At 49.7% G+C, this 16,394-nt stretch overlaps 1 protein-coding gene across 7 annotated transcripts in view; it reads right to left on the bottom strand.

The window, feature by feature from the left end:
* The window catches only part of ACLY (ATP citrate lyase), a 362,794-nt gene that overhangs the window by 52,199 nt on the left and 294,201 nt on the right, over positions 1-16,394 (bottom strand). For all 7 annotated transcript variants that reach the window (XM_078645438.1, XM_078645433.1, XM_078645436.1 and 4 more), the window contains 4 exons: positions 14,406-14,533; positions 9,210-9,303; positions 8,709-8,863; positions 6,355-6,505 (listed from right to left, as the gene is read on the bottom strand). In XM_078645438.1, coding sequence (XP_078501564.1) covers positions 6,355-6,505; positions 8,709-8,863; positions 9,210-9,303; positions 14,406-14,533 — 528 coding nt within the window. The remainder of the gene's footprint in view (positions 1-6,354; positions 6,506-8,708; positions 8,864-9,209; positions 9,304-14,405; positions 14,534-16,394) is intronic.

The raw sequence follows: 16,394 nt of genomic DNA, 5'->3' as shown, positions 1-16,394 counted from the left end.
AAAATCCCTGAAGGTGTGGATGAGGGAGAGCAGAGGGGGCCCAGACGCGCATGCAGCGGAACAATCGGGAGCGGAGGGCCTGGAGGAACAGGACTGAGGAGCGATGGCGCTCTCATGGACACACCGGCAGGCCGCGGCTTCAGGGGCGCACGTGGCGCCACTCCACTTTGCACGTTATGCTCCCCCCGCTCAGTCTGAACTGTGAGATATTTGGACTCCCTGAGCGCCACAGAGCGGGGGAGACTCGAGTGATTCGGCTGGGTGCCCCTGAGCCCTCGCACTTGCGGCACACAGCCATCCTGGATGGGCTCAGCTCCCCTGGAACCGGACACGATACAGGTCAGAGGCGGCTGGAGGGGCGGGAGGGGGGGGGCTCGGACAGAGAGCCGAAACTTGTTATGCACTCCTTGCTTGCTGAGCTACGCCACTAGGGCGCTGGCGTGAGGGCTACGTATGTACATTGCACGGAGATCCAGGTGGGACACTGGACGTCGGACAGTACGAGTAGGCTACCTCTGCCCCAGCGCTGCCAGCTGTGACGGCTCAGATTGAGCCAGTTTGTGGTGTTGTTGAATGGGATTGCTAGAGGGTGGGGGGGGGGGGACACAGGGGATTCGGTCACACCAGGTTGGGGTCGGTTGACTGTGGGAGGTGGGTGGGGGTTCTTGTTCTGGAGTTCGGAATGTTTGGGGGGGGGTCTCAACTGTGTTCTGCAATGTTCTATTCCCTGGAGGGGACCGATGGTGTGGGCGCAAGTGGGAGGGGGGAATGTTTACTGCTGGTGCTCATTATGTGTTGCCACTTTTCTAATGGCTGAAGAGATACTAGGGGACCCACTGCCTGACACTGATACCCTAACTGCGTTGACATGGAATGTAAGGGGGTTGAACGACTACCGGAAACTCCGCAAGGTGCTGCACTACCTCCAAAGACACCATGTGGACCTGGCTCTGTTACAGGAGACGCACCTACCCAACACCAGTAAAATGCTCACACATAGAGGTCTTCAGGGCAACTCCACTTATGCGGGCTTCACCTCACACGCTAGGGGAGTTCTCACGTGGGTAAATCCTAAATCTAAACTTTCACTCACGCTACTCAGAGCGGACCCGGAGGGCCGATTTGTGTTAAGCAAATGCACGGGTAAGGGACATAATCTCCTGATCATGAATGTGTATGGCCCGAATTATGACTCCCCAGAGTTTTATGCGGCGCTGGCGGGGCACTGTGCTGAATGGCCCACAGATAAACTGATTTGGGGGGGGGACTTTAATTTCACCTTTAGCCCTGAACTTGATAGATCGGGGGGGCCCCCCAGGCGCCCAGCAGCAGCAGCGCATCAAATGCAGGCCGAAATGGTGAGACTGGGGCTGGCGGATGTCTGGAGGGAGCGGCATAGCGCGAGGGGGGGTTACACACACTATTCAGCGTACCACAACCTCCACACTAGGATTGACTACTGGTTCTCCCCTATTACTCTACTGACGATGGTGAGGGACTGCAGAGTTCTCCCGCGGACGCTGTCTGACCACTCCCCCATACTACTGGTTCTGAACACACCGCTACCCAGAATCCCCCCGTTCACGTGGCGCTTCCCACCGTACTCTCTGTTAGACGAGGCCTTAATAATAATAATAATAAAGAGCTTATAGAGCGCACAGTAACGCCATCACGGCGTGTCCCCGCGCTAAGCTACCAGAGAGTCTGCCTAGAAGACCCAACACCTATGCAGTATATAGGTGGGTTTTGAGCAGAGCCCTAAAATGTAGTTCATTGTCCTCCAGTCGCAGCACAAGAGGTAGTTTATTCCAATTTTGCCCTTCAGGGCAGAACTAGGGGAGGACATAGACACGTTCTTTTCCAGTAACGTAGGAACGGTGGATAGCTTCGGCACGGTTTGGGAAACCTTTAAGGTCTATGTTAGGGGCGTCGTCATGGCCAAGCATTCCAGTGTCCTCAGGGCTATCAGGAGTAGACTGTCACTGCTCGAGGGGCGAATTGCGGATTGTGAACGCCAACGACTGACGGACCCGTCCCCGGCGGGGGATGAGACGTTGCGGGGGCTCCTGACAGAGTTCCACGAGGAGGCGGACAGAGAGGTCAGGCACCTGGGGAAATACGCAACGGCCCGCGCATACGGTGAGGGCGACCGGCCGGGTTCTCTGCTAGCCGGGATTATGAAGGGGGCCAGGCGACGCCAGGGTGTCACTGAATTGCGCTCCACGGACGGGGAAACACTGACATCGCAGGGAGATATTCTGGCGGAATTCAAAGGGTTCTACCAAGACCTGTACACCAGCAAGATCTCGGATGTGGAGAGCCACATAGACAATTACTTAGACCACATCAAAATGCCGTTCTTAGAGAACTGGCAGAGGGAATTCCTGATGTCCCCTATACTCCGAGAGGAGATTGCGGACGCTCTAGACGGCATGAGGCCAGGCAGTGCGCCCGGAATCGATGGCTTGACCGTCGCCTTTTATAAGGCGTATAAGGACAAGCTGCTCCCCTATCTCTCCACCCTCTTTGATGAGATCTGCGAGTATGGTGTGATGCCCACTTCTATGAGAGAAGCACTCATAGTGACGATTTTGAAACCGGGCAAGCCGCCTGACCTCCCGGGGTCCTACCGCCCCTTGTCCCTTATCAACGTTGATGCGAAGCTGTACGCTAAGGTACTGGCAAACAGACTAGCGCTCGTCGCCCCAGAATTAGTAGCCCCAGAACAGGCGGGTTTCATCCCGACCAGAAACCTCACGTATAACATCAGAACGGTTATGGGAGCCATCCAACACACCAAACATGACACCAAGGCGATCGCTGTCTTCTTGGATATGGAGAAGGCGTTCGACTCCGTGGAGTGGACGTTCATGCGCAAAGTCCTCAGGAAACTGGGACTGGGGGATCTTTTCCTCCAACTCCTCGGCGCGCTTTATCACCAACCCACTGCGAGAGTTCGGCTGGGTGATGCCGTTTCGGAGGCGTTCACTGTGAGCCGTGGCACGAGACAGGGCTGCCCCCTCTCGCCGCTGCTGTATGCGCTGGTCGCGGAACCGCTGGCTTGCGCGATGCGGGAATACCACTCCTACGAAGCCATCAGCTACCCTACCTACAAGATCGGTATCTCCACATATGCGGATGACACGTTGTTGTACGTTAGGGACCCGGTGAACAACCTCTCATCGGTCCTGCGGGAGGTGGTGCGGTTTGGGGCCCTTTCGGGACTGAAGGTGAACTGGCCAAAGTCAGTGGCTTTCCCTCTGACCCCTGTTACTGAACCCTTCGAGATGGACTACCCACTACAATGGTCCACGGACCCGGTCCGATACCTGGGTATAATGATACACACGGACCCAGACATAGTGTTACGCGCAAACTACGGTGTTGCATATAGTAAACTGGCTGACGATGTAGAGCTCTGGATTAAGCTACCGCTGTCTTTAATGGGCCGCATTGCCCTGATGAAGATGGTGGTCCTCCCTAGATTTTTGTTCCTCTTCAATAACCTCCCGATTGTCCTCTCCAGGGCTTTCTTCACGACCTTAAACAAACTCCTTATTAGGCTCGCCTGGGCCGGGAAACAACCTAGAATACAATGGAAGGTGCTTCAGCTCCCATACGAGCAAGGGGGGCTGGCCGCCCCAGATCTTGAACGCTACTACAGGATAGCGCAGGCCTCTCACCTCCATACCTGGATACACGGCGACCCGGATATCCCGCATGTGATTCTGGAGCGCCTTTTCGCGGCCCCTACTCCACTCCCGGCGACTATCTGTAGCCCTAGCAACCGCAGAGTGGGCGCACTGGATTCCATCCGTTCCACTAACCACGCTTGGAACTCCATAATACAGAGGCAAGATAAGATACTACTGTACGCTCCTAATATGCCGATACATTGGGCCCTTTGGCTCCCTACTTTGGCGGAACCTGGCGTACACAAAGCCCTAGCTGGTCTAGGGGCGCACACGCTGGGGGACCTTTTCCAACATGGCAAGGTTAAGACGTGGGATCAGCTGGTGCGGGGGCTTGACCGCCCCTCCCTGCTCCATCGCTTCCAGTATCACAGGGTGCGTAGCGCCCTACTGGACTTTTTAGGCCCCGATATGGAGGAACCTCCGGTGATACCAGAGCTAGAGTATGTCATTCGCACAGAGTCCCAGAAGAAGCTTACTTCTAAGCTTTACAGTATGGGACACGCCCACACAGCACTGCAATACACGAGGGCGCGATTGGCCTGGCAGACCGATTTAGACATGCACATAGACGATGGGATGTGGACGTACTGCTGCGCGGCCACCAGGCGGATCTCGCTGAATGGGAGACACCGCCTTCTTCATTTCAAATTCCTGCAACGAGTATATTATACACCTGAAAGATTGCATCGCTATGGGCTCCGCGACTCTCCCCGATGCGAGAGATGCCGCGCCCCAGTAGCGGACTTCATGCACGTGGCCTGGCTATGCCCGGGAATCAGTAAGTTCTGGACGTCTATTTTTTCGGAATTAAGCACAATAACGGGACAGGAGCTGGACGCTGACCCGGCACTCGCTTTGCTGGGCTATACGAGGGACGTGCCGGCGCCGGTGCGTAAACTGGTCAGCATGGGCATACTACTTGCCAAACGGGTCGTGGCCTCCTGTTGGATGAGGGGTCCGCTCCCGACACTCAAGCGGTGGGCTCACGACATGCTGTACTGTAACACGCAGGCGGAGACATATAGCGAATTGCTCCCTCCCCGTAGCCGCCCCAAAAACTTCTGGGAGCTCTATCGCACCTATCTCTACTCCAGGACGGACGACGACGACTTGGCCTCGGGAGGGGATGAGGGCCGGGAGGGCGCAGCGAACATAGATCCCCCCTGATTCCAACGGCAATGCCGCTTGCTAGACAGCGCTACAAGGTTGGGTAGAAGTTCGGCCATTCCCAGTCAAGCGGGACCACACACGCACCTGGGCGCTCAGCAGGGGATGCACGCCACCACTCCACACACCTCTCCAACAGATTGCACCTTACACCACAGGGAACATGCAGACTAGGGACCGGTTACTAGAGGGCGGGGTTGGGGGTTGGGCTGTTAGTTGGGAGAAAATATAAAATTTTATAGATATGTCTACTATGCACGGAGCACGATGCTATACCACTGGCATACCATCCTGGGACCTCACCGACCGGCTTGTACACTGGACAATTCCAAGCTGGGAGCTTCTTCTTGGTACCCTTGTTGTAAACACTACTGTCTCGTTGTTAAGAAGACCTGGCCTAACGCCGGCCCGAGAAGGGATGTAGGTGAAGGGCCCTGTTTGCAATGTAATGTGCTATTGTTTGATAAATAAATAAAAAAAAAAAAAAAAAAAAATTGTCTTTTAAATCAAATAAAAATTGATTGATGATGAGGGCCAGAGAGTCCTAACATGGCCTCTTTAAAGATTTCAATCTGTTCAAGAGTGGGAAGGGATTCGCACCCTCAGCTTTGAGCTGGAGTTCTGTGACTTCTTACGGTGCTTGGTGACTTATAGGTTCATTCTACATTCCCAGATCTCCTTCAGATTCATACTGGCACACTCCTCGAAGGACTTGGAGTTGTGTCATGAACACAAACACCAGAGGCATACCTTGTGGTGTTCTGACACAGACATTTGTTTGAGACAGTCCCAACAAGATTCAAAATCTGTAATTTTAGGAAAGGGCATTGTTCCCGTACACACTAGAAAAAAATAATTTTTAGACAAAAATCCACAACTGACGAGCTCCAGATCCAAATATGAAAGCACAGAAATAAAATAACTGCTGCCTACGTGGCTCAGTTGTTACTTCCAGGGCACAATGAAGTCAACGTGGAGCTGCACAGGAGCAATACTGTTTAAGTCTACCGGATCCAGTCTGGTGCCTGGGAATATTCTAAAGTGAAGGAATCTGCAGTTGGAAGTATTCATCAGAATCAATGTTCCAAACCGGAGGAGAGGAAGGAAAACCATTAAAGCAGCAGCAAGCAAATAAGACAGACTAGAAAGCCAACCAATGGTAATGAGTGGGCGGACGCAAAGCCTCTGCAAGTACTGGTCGTTTCCACACCAAGTATTCAACAATAACAGCGCTTAGCAGTCTGTTGGTGAAACCTTAATCAACAAAATGAAAAATGATCGAAGACAGCGTTTAGGCCTCCTTTGCTGGAAAAATGTTCCATATGGATAAGCCACAGGGGATTCTTTGTATACTAGCATTGATAATTTAACTTAAAATCCAGTTCATGCCAGTCAATGGGGCAAGGATTGCATGGACTATTAGCTAGGGTTAAAATAAAAGGTGTGAGGAATCTGAGGGTCCCAAGGCATTGAGATACTATAACATTCTTACAATGGTCAGCAGTCCAGATGTAACACTAGAGATCAAGTCTTTCCCAGCACGGGCACAGACAATGGTGTTGTGAGCTCCAGACACAGCAGGGCCATGATCAGCTGTCACCATCAGACACATTTCAATGAAATGGCAGGCATACTTTGGGAGTCTGAGGGAAAAAAATGAAGAAAATGAGGCAAGTTAATGAGAACAAAAAAAGAGTAACACTTAAGCGGAGGCAATTATTTATACAAAGCAGCAGGAAGGCTTCAGCTAGCAGGCACACAATTCCTAGCAGTCCACCCACATGTTCTATACACATTTTCTCTACCATCTGTAAAGCAGTCTAAGCACTAGGATTTTATACGAGTGCAACACTCATTAAAACATTATTTTTCCAACTGTAAATTGCATGCATCCACCAACACAATTCGAGCACATCATGCTTTCACTGGTACAGCTTAAGTGGCCAAACTGGTAGGTATACTTGATATAAGGTAGTCCAGGAGCTTCGTCATTTATAAGCTGGGCGAACTAAGTGTTGCGACTGTCAGACTCCTCTTAACTTGTACAATGCTCCACTGCCATGTACCTATGTTTGCACTATACAAATAATGCTTACATATTTACATACCATATTTTAGTTATTTGATTAAGTTTTAACACACTAACAAACCGTAGAAGATATCTATATTAGGTTCAAAAGTGTGGCTAGGAAGATGACGAGGTTTGGGGCAGTTCTGAAATGTACAGAGAAAAGGATTTGTAGTTAAATGTTTTTCTGGTGCTCTTTTTATTGCACTGAGAAATATCTAGGTGGTACATTTGAAGGCGGGCCTGCAGGAACTTCAGACAGATTTGCCACATTAAGAAGAACCTTCTGATTGCATAAGGAATCCAGAGAAGTTTTTGGAGGGAGGAGAGAGAACAACATTATTTATCAAATGAATTTATTAGTACTTAATAAGCAGTGGTAATTTACCAAAGAGATTGTTACCCTTGCAATTTCTGGCAAACACGAAATTGGCTCTCACTCTGTCTTTTATGTGGTCTTTAAAATATGCAGCTACTTAAAAAAATGCATGCCTCCTCTTGCAAATTATAGGAGAGTGAAAGTGAAGTCAGTCATTCTCTTCCCCTCCTTTTATCTCTTAAGAAGCATATTAGAGGAGGAAAGCGTCACATGTGGTAGATAAGTGTCAGCACACAGCATGCAAACATTTGTTTGCCAGAAACTTCACTGATTATCATCTATTCTTTGTGGCAAAATAGAAAATTCAACAGATACTCCTATGCAGGTCACACAGGATTTGCGTAGACTGCCCTAACCTTAGAGAAGCAACCGTGATTTTTATGTGCAAGATTAATTGTAACTAATGATGATCACAAAAGATGGAGGGTGTTTCCTCAGCAACTGAACCACTGTAACCTGCTCTAGTTAAAAATTTCTGGGCGAGTGTAGGAATGTTTGTGGGGCATTTCTGTATGCACACTGGCATGTTCTAATAAATCAGAGCATGGAGAAGAGCAGAGGCACAAGCCCCAAATTATCTCAGGTTAGATAGTGAGCCAATAAACACAGCGCTATTCAACCAAGCAAATTAAAAGTGTGATCAATCAAGAACATCATGATATCATTCCTGGATTATGGGAAGTGAATGCATGTCATTAGTAATAGCAGCTCCCCTTTTTCTGGCCCAATAGCAGGGTAGCCCTCTTAGTCAGTAATACAAATATTGTCTTTTCTGGGGTAAGTTTTAGACTATTACCTTTTATTTCAGGTATTCAACTACTGAAATGTTGGATGTTATTCTCTTTCAGGTTACTTGGCAACTAATTATAGGACTTAGCAATTTAAAACGGTCAGTGGCCAGTGGCCACTGGTCAAAATTTAACAAAAATACCTTAATTTTCAAGCACAAAGGCTAGGCTATTATTTTCTTTGTATTATCAGCATCAGTGTAGGATACAAAAGGACAGAAAAACTGTATGGCTGGCTATTATCTATAATTTCTAAAGCTCACTTGTCATTTTCCTTTGTACTTTGCAGCCTATTTTAGTACTATTCATATTAGTTTGTTTCTATACTATTTAAAATAAGTTCAGTAGTTGCCTCACATAAGCACATTCTATATGGACTTTAGTTCCTTTTAACGAGCCACCTGGGTTATACAAACATTTCAGTAATGAATTTCAGCCTGCCTTTCCTTCAGCTTAAATGACTTCCAAGTGAGGTGAGATAAAGCTGTTAGCCGCATTCAAACCTTACTGAATCATGAACTAGGCCAATCATATTTTTCAGAAGAAAATTAAGGCATCTTGTGCACAGAAAATAATTAAGCACTGAGAAGGCTGTATTTTTTAGGTCTCACCGTCTTTGAAACCAAAGTAGGCCCAGGACGCCACCGATGCCAATGTCTTCCTTAAATACTTCCGTTATAGGCATCCCAGCATAGATAAGCTCTTGTCCCCTCTCATCGCAGATGCTGCTCATAAAGGAAGCTGGCTTTCGGATAAGTCCCAGTTCCTAATACAAACAAACAAAGTTTGAGGAACAGACCAGATAAAGTGAAAATGTTCACAAGCAAAACAAAGCATGCTGTAGAAGAGGGTTACAGACGTAAGCAGAGGGAGAAGAAATGCGGATGTGATAATTAAGTTGGGGCAAAAGAAAAGAGGCTGAGTGAAAGCTTTCATAGCAGAAATAAAATGACCAGAAAACGGAAGGCGCAAAAACTGAAAGTGTGGAGAAACGACAAAATCAAGAAAGGAGGATAGAGAAACAGATGCTCAGTATAGATAGACTAAGATGTGCAAGTTCAGTAGCTCACTCAAAAATAACCAATTGTCAGTAGTTGGAAAACAAACCATACCCTCGCCCAAGAGTAGTCCATTGGCACAGTTGGCGGAGGCACTTCTTGGGCAGGTACAATCTCTCCTTTGGCAACGAGCTCCTCATACACAGACCTAAGCAATACGAGAAAGAAAAACAGATGGACATTAACCCATACACAGGAGAGAAGGGGACCAGCATATATATTAACTGGGTATTTAAAGAAGTCCCTCAGAAACAGTCACATCAAGAGAACCATATAGAGAAACTGGTTAAAAGTTAACAAAGGCACAACAATCCTGCTCATGTTAGCTTTGAGTGCCTCGCTGTCTTTCATCAAAAGAGGACTGATTGTTATTTGCAGCAGAAGAAAAGGTCTGCTTATGATACTATTTTTTTATTTTGATGACAAAGAGGTTACCGCTCTGTAAAATTTGGTGTAATTCACCTTTTATAAAATACGGATGCAAGTTATACTATTCAATCAATCAATCATAATGCTTGTATAGCGCACTACTCACCCGGAAGGGTCTCAAGGCGTTTGGGGGAGGGGGTCTGTTACTGCTCGAACAGCCAGGTCTTGAGTTGTCTCCTGAAGGCGAGATGGTCCTGGGTCAGCCGAAGGTTGATGGGGAGGGAGTTCCATGTCTTGGCCGCCAGGTAGGAGAAGGATCTGCCTCCGGCGGTGGCTCTTCGGATGCGTGGCACGGCGGCGAAGGCGAGGCTAGTAGATCGTAGCTGGCGGGTGGGCGTGTAGAAGGTCAGGCGGTCGTTGAGGTACTTGGGGCCCAGGTCGTGGAGGGACTTGTGTGCGTGGGTGAGGAGCCTGAACGTGATCCTCTTGTTGACGGGGAGCCAGTGCAGGTCCCTCAGGTGGCCGGAGATGTGGCTGCGTCGGGGGATGTCCGGATGAGTCGGGCGGAGGCGTTCTGGATGCGTTGGAGTCTTTTCTGTAGCTTGGCTGTGGTTCCGGCGTAGAGGGTGTTCCCGTAGTCCAGTCAGCTGGTGACGAGTGCCTGGGTGACCGTCTTCCTGGTTTCGGTCGGAATCCATCGGAAGATCTTGCAGAGCATGCGAAGGGTGTGAAAGCATGATGAGGAGACGGCGTTGACTTGTCTGGTCATCGAGAGGGAGGAATCCAGGATGAAGCCCAGGTTTCGTGCGTGGTCTGTTGGCTTGGGAGTGGTGCCCAGGGCGGGGGGCCACCAGGAGTCGTCCCAGGCGGCGGGCGATGGTCCCAGGATGAGGACTTCCGTCTTGTCTGAGTTCAGTTTCAGGCGGCTGTTCTTCTTCCACTCGGCGACGTCTTTCATCCCTTCGTGTAGGCTGGTACTGGCGGTGTCGGGGTCTCTGGTGAGGGAGAGGATCAGCTGGGTGTCGTTAGCGTAGGTGATGATGTTGAGGTTGTGTTGGCGTGCGATGGCTGCAAGAGGTCTCATGTAGAAGTTGAAGAGGGTGGGGCCGAGTGATGATCCTTGTGGTACGCCGCAGATGACTTCGGTGGCCTCGGATAGAAACGGGGGGAGGCGGACTCTCTGTGTTCTTCCGGCGAGGAACGAGGTGATCCATTCCAGTGCCTTCTCTTGGATGCCGATGTCGCTGAGGCGTTGAGCTAGGGTGCGGTGGCAGACGCTGCAGAGAGGTCCAGGAGGATGAGTGCCGTTGTTTCCCCGTTGTCGAGCAGGGCTCGGATGTCGTCGGTAGCTGCGATGAGGGCGGTCTCGGTGCTGTGGTTGGCTCTGAAACCGGACTGTGAGGGGTAGAGGGATCGGTTCGTCTCGAGGAAGGCGGCAAGCTGACTGTTGACGATCTTCTCGATGACTTTGGCGGGAAAAGGGAGGAGCGAGATGGGGCGGAAGTTCTTGAGGTCGGTGGGGTCCGCTGTTGGTTTCTTCAGAAGGGCGCTGAGCTCGGCATGCTTCCAGCTCTCCGGGAAGGTGGCGGTGTTGAAGGAGGTGTTGATGATGTTCCCGAGTTGGGGTGCGATGGTGGAATCTGCCTTGTTGAAGACGTGGTGGGGGCAGGGGTCGGTTGGAGATCCGGAGTGGATGGTGTTCATCGTGCGGGCTGTGTCTTCGGTGGTCACCGTGGTCCAGGTGCGGAGGCTGGCGGTGGGGGGCGTTGGCTCGACGGTTGGGTGCGTGTATGATGCGCCGAAGCTGTAGTGGATGTCGGTGATCTTGCGGTGGAAGAACGAGGCGAGAGAGTCGCAGAGGTCTTGTGAAGGGGAGATGTCGTTGTTGCCGGTGCTGGGGTTGGAGAACTCCTTGACGATGCTGAAGAGTTCCTTGCTGTCGTGGGCGTTGTTGTCCAGTCGTTCCTTCAGTGAATTCTTCTTGGTGGTGCGGATAAGCTGGTGGTGCTTGCGGGTGGCATGTTTGAGGGCGGTCATGTTGTCTGTGGTCAGGCTTTCTCGAGGGTGCGGCAGGTCTTCTTGGAGATCTTGAGTTCGTCGGTGAACCAGGAGGCCTTCTTGCTTCTGGGTCTGCTGGGAGGGTTCCTCAGTGGTGCGAGGTCGTCGGCGCAGGTGGTCCGCCACTGCGTGAAGTTGCGGGCTGCTTCGTTGGGGTCCGTTGTGCTGGCGGGTGGGTTCTGGCTGAGGGAGGTGGTGAGCTGGTCGGCGGTGATCTTGCTCCAGCTCCTGTGAGGAACATGTTGCGGGTGGTGGTGGGTCGTGGTTCTTCTGAAGCTGAAGTGGACGCAGCTGTGGTCAGTCCAGTGGAGTCCGGTGGAGTGGCTGAAGGTGATGTGCTTGCTGGACGAGAAGACGGGATCAAGCGTGTGGCCGGCGTAGTGGGTGGGGGTGTTGACCAGTTGCTTGAGTCAGAGGTTGGCGAGGTTGTCCAGCAGGGTGGCGGTGTTGCAGTCCTTGTTGTTCTCCAGGTGGAAGTTGAGGTTCCCTAGGAGGATGTAGTCCGTGGAGTGGAGGGCTTGCGGTCTGATGAAGTCCGTGATGTCTTCGCTGAATTGTGTGCGTGGTCCCGGGGGTCTGTAGACGAGGGTGCCTCTGAGGGTCGTCTTAGGGTTGGTGTGTATCTGGAAGTGGAGGTGTTCCGCGGTGGCGAAGATGTCGTTGGAGTTGGTGGTGATGTGGATGGTGTTCTTGTGGACGATGGCGATGCCTCCTCCGGTCTGGTTGACGCGGTCCCTCCTGATGATCTTGTACCCGTCCGGGATGGCGATGGCGATGTCGGGGGCTGAGGAGATGTTCATCCAGGTTTCCGTGAGGAAGGCGACGTCTGGTGACGTTGTGTCGAGCAGGTTCCAGAGTTCCACGGCGTGTCTGTGGACGGAGCGGGTGTTGAGCCTGATGCACTTGAGGTGGTTTCTGCTGGTGTTTGGCTTGGCGGGTGCGGTGCAGGTTCGGAGGCAGGTGAACTTGCAGGAATGGCAGGTGAAGGGTCCGTGGAAGCGTTTCGGGGTGGCCTGGCAGCAGGCGGGGTTCCGGCCGGTATTGAGTGCGTTGAGGGCGGCGGCATCGTAGGTCATTCGGGTCGTCTTGCATCGGCGGGGGCCAGGGGTCCTGGCGCTGGGCGCGGTCCAGGCGCAGACGGGCTTGCCTTTGGCGCGACCGCTGCGTGTCAACGCTGCGCGTACGTGGGGGCGACATAAGAAGGAGCTGGGAGGGAGGAACAGCTGGGTGGCGGGAGCGGGGCGGCGAATGGGCAGGAGGGGGGCAGGGCCGCAGGGAGGCAGCGGCGGGAAAGGAGGGCAGAGGGCGGCTCAGCGGCGGCTGGGTCGCCCTGTGGGAAAAACGCAAAGTGAAAAAAAACGAGTGAATGAAAAACGAAGGCAGCAAGAATGAAGGCAGCAGAGGGCACTAAGGGCAAATGAAATGGAGAAAAAGGAGGCAAAAAGAGAAAACGAGTAAAATGAAAAACGAAGGCAGCAAAAACGAAGGCAGCGGAGGGCACCAAGGGCACCAGAGGGCTGATGGAGGCAGTAGCAGGGGTGTGTGGGGGCGACCTCTCCTGGTTACAGGCTCAGCGGTTGCTCCCTGCACCTCTGCGCTGTTCCCCTAAGAAGGAGCCGGGAGGGAGGAGCAGCTGGGTGGCGGGAGCGGGGCGGCGAAGGGCAGGAGGGGGGCGGGCCGCAGGGAGGCAGCGGTGGGAAAGGAGGGCAGAGGGCGGCTCAGCTATTCTGAACATGCCAGTTAAAGGTTTGTATGCTGCGTGTCAATTACATGTTAAATAAAGTTGTTAAAGATTTTTCACAGTCCTCTTTGCTCTTGTGTTGGCTTTGTATTACACTTAGCCTTTTTCTCCAATAATCACAGAACTCACATTTTAATTTTAAAACCCTGCATATCTTCTTTTTGGATTTCATGAAACGTAAGGGTATTGTTTGTAAAGTAATTTTCAAGATCTCCAACTCAAACCTCCAAGCAGGACAAAGGATAATGAAATGAGCTTCGCAAATAATAAGAATGTTTTGCTGTATTATGAAAGCAAGAGAAGATGCTGCTCAGCACCAAGATACCCTCCTGGGTGAGTTGAGTGCTATTCAAATACTTCTAACATAACATACTCCTGCCTAATTGTGCTCAATTTATCACTATAGCAAGACTGAACGGTTGAGTTAATCCACATTCCTCACAGACCCATCAAAAGAAAGAATTTATACAAACGTAAACAGTATTTGAGGGACAAGAGATCGGTATTTAAGAAGTCAGCACAGAAGATCAATAAATTCAAGTAATAAAACGTAAGAAAAACACGTCTAAAATAGCACCAAACAATGTACTCTTTTTTTTGGGAGTCAAATGATAATGCTAATCTAGTACAAATTTCCCAAAACTTTATCCATCGGCTGGTTAGAATGACCTTGGATGGGGTTGGTTCCACTGCATATTGTAACTCCTATAGAGGCCTCCTGATGGACCTTCAAACCTATATCATCATACATGTACTAGATGTCTTCTTGTGTGTCTAACAAAGCATGACAAGCTTTTGGTATCAAATCACTTTAAATCAGGGACTTTAGAGTGTAAAAGGGGTATGGTTAGGAATTTGGTAGAAAGGAGGGTTTGTAACACACTTATAAACATAGCGATAAATATAACCTAACTAATATAGTTATTTTAAACAATGCTTGGTAAAGTTTAAGAGGTGTACTGCTGCTTCTTTAAGATGGAGAAAAAGTAATACCATAAATCAAACGAATATGTTCCAAAGAAAGAAATAAGGGCAGGAAAAGAGGAATCCCTCAATTTGGGTGCCCGGACTGCCTTACTCACTGGATAACGTCTCCCAGTTCATCAAAGCTTCTGGGAACATAGGCTCCAGCGTCCTTCATTGCTTGGTTCTTCGCAACAGCAGTTTCTGACGCTTCGTTTGCACAGGCTCCAGCGTGGCCAAACTGGACCTGCCGTTAAAAAAGAAAGTACAATTCCAGTGAAAGAGGAGGGATAAATTACAGACCATTTTATTGTTCAGACAATCAATTTTGCCATGGAACTGGGGTAAATGCAGACTGGTTTTGAAAGAGATGGGCAAGAAGAAGAAAGGAGCTGTGGATCTGGTGAAGAAAAAAGGCTCCATACGGTGAAGAGAAGAATAAGAAGTAGAAAAATGAGAACAAAAGAGACCACGTTATGAAAATGATGGGTATTTCCAAATGTGGTACTGCAGATTTTAGAGAGTGCCCAGCACTGGGATGAGAGTGGTGGGGTGGGCAGTGTAATGCACTGTTTGTGGATGTGCGTATCTAGTGAATGGCAAATTCAAGTTAATTTCTAAATATGCATTTGTACTTTTTGTTTTGATATGCTTTTTTTTTTTACATAAAGATGTTTTTATTGTTTTTTCCATTGGTAACAGTTTCAAACAATACTCAGACAGACAGCATTCCACATGTAATACATTACTTGTTACATCCGACAACAAAAACCAGAGGGTAATCATCCAACATGCATATATGCAAATAAATGTATCGGACTTGTAAATAGTTACACCAACCTTCCCATACCTTATGTTTTTGGCTACCCCCTGTGCCTTGCAAACTAGTAAACCAGTTCCTCAGCCTTTGCACAAAAATCCATGCCCCTAGTCCATTCCATCAATGTGGGGGCCTCTGCCTCCCTCCAATGTCTTGCAAGGTTGCTTTTTGCCACACGGAACCCTGCAGCTACAAATAAGTGAGTATTGAGGCCCCCCACCATTCCTCCAGTAAGACAAGTATCAACATTCAAAGATAGAACAGGACTGTGCGACTAATCACTTCTCCCAATTCCACACATAATTTTGCAGTATTTATGTATGATCAAGCATGACCACATCATGTGGTAGAAATCCCCCTCCGGACCTTCACATCTAGTACAGTGGAGGGAGGGGGATCCTTCTCTACCCATACACCAGAGCAATGTCATTGAGTAACAGAATCTATGCAGATATTTAAATTGAATGAGGCACAATTGAGAAGACACCACAAGGCCATCATGGTGTGGAAAAGTAAATTTTGCCATGTTCTGTGTCCCTACGCTTCATCCATCATATGTTATGTGTGCATGACCAATATGCATATGTTATTCCCCATGTCCGATAAAAGACGCAATTACAGTTGTGTCCACCTCTGGTATGTCATTTTCCAGTCCTCGTGAATACTACGAATATCAGGCCTATGTAAAGTTATGTTGCCACGTTTCCCAGTGTGCACGTTATTCCATTATAAAGTCCCCGTTTCTAGGCCTCAAAAGGGCCCGGACATCAGATTCAGCTCCTGTCTCCTGAAAGCCTCGCTGAGGAGCGATACAGCCCCCACCTGTATCCTCGACCCTTCACTTACTTCCTGCCTCGCAGTGCCCGGTACAGCTTGGCTCTGCCTCTGAGTCTGCCAAAAGTATGTTATGATTCCAGTTATCAGTTCAGTCCTCCTCCTCTGCATTCCTAAGCTACTGAACTGCATCAATAGTTTCCGTCATTGTCTAGCCTTCTCGTCTCCATGTTAGAGAAATACTGTATTAATGGTCATTTAATATTCTTCATCACGCACTACATGTAGAATAATGCATGGTCCAGTCTTAGAATCAAGTTAGCTTTTCCCCTCATGACTCCTAGTTTATATCAACATGTTCCCTAAACACCAGATACCAGATAGGGTTTAGGTACATGTCGCTCCGACCCTCCAGACTCAAGTCTCTGCTCCTAGCACAGAGTTCGTAGCCCCCAGCTTCTCCTAGTAATACGTCATTGCCAGTTTTCGCGCACCATTAGGTTAGAGGTCCCGG

Source organism: Lissotriton helveticus, chromosome 5_1 (genome assembly GCF_964261635.1).
Source record: "Lissotriton helveticus chromosome 5_1, aLisHel1.1, whole genome shotgun sequence".
In the NCBI taxonomy this organism is placed as follows: Eukaryota; Metazoa; Chordata; class Amphibia; order Caudata; family Salamandridae; genus Lissotriton; species Lissotriton helveticus.
Note: the sequence above shows the minus strand (reverse complement) of the source record. Positions and strands in the feature narration are given on the sequence as shown.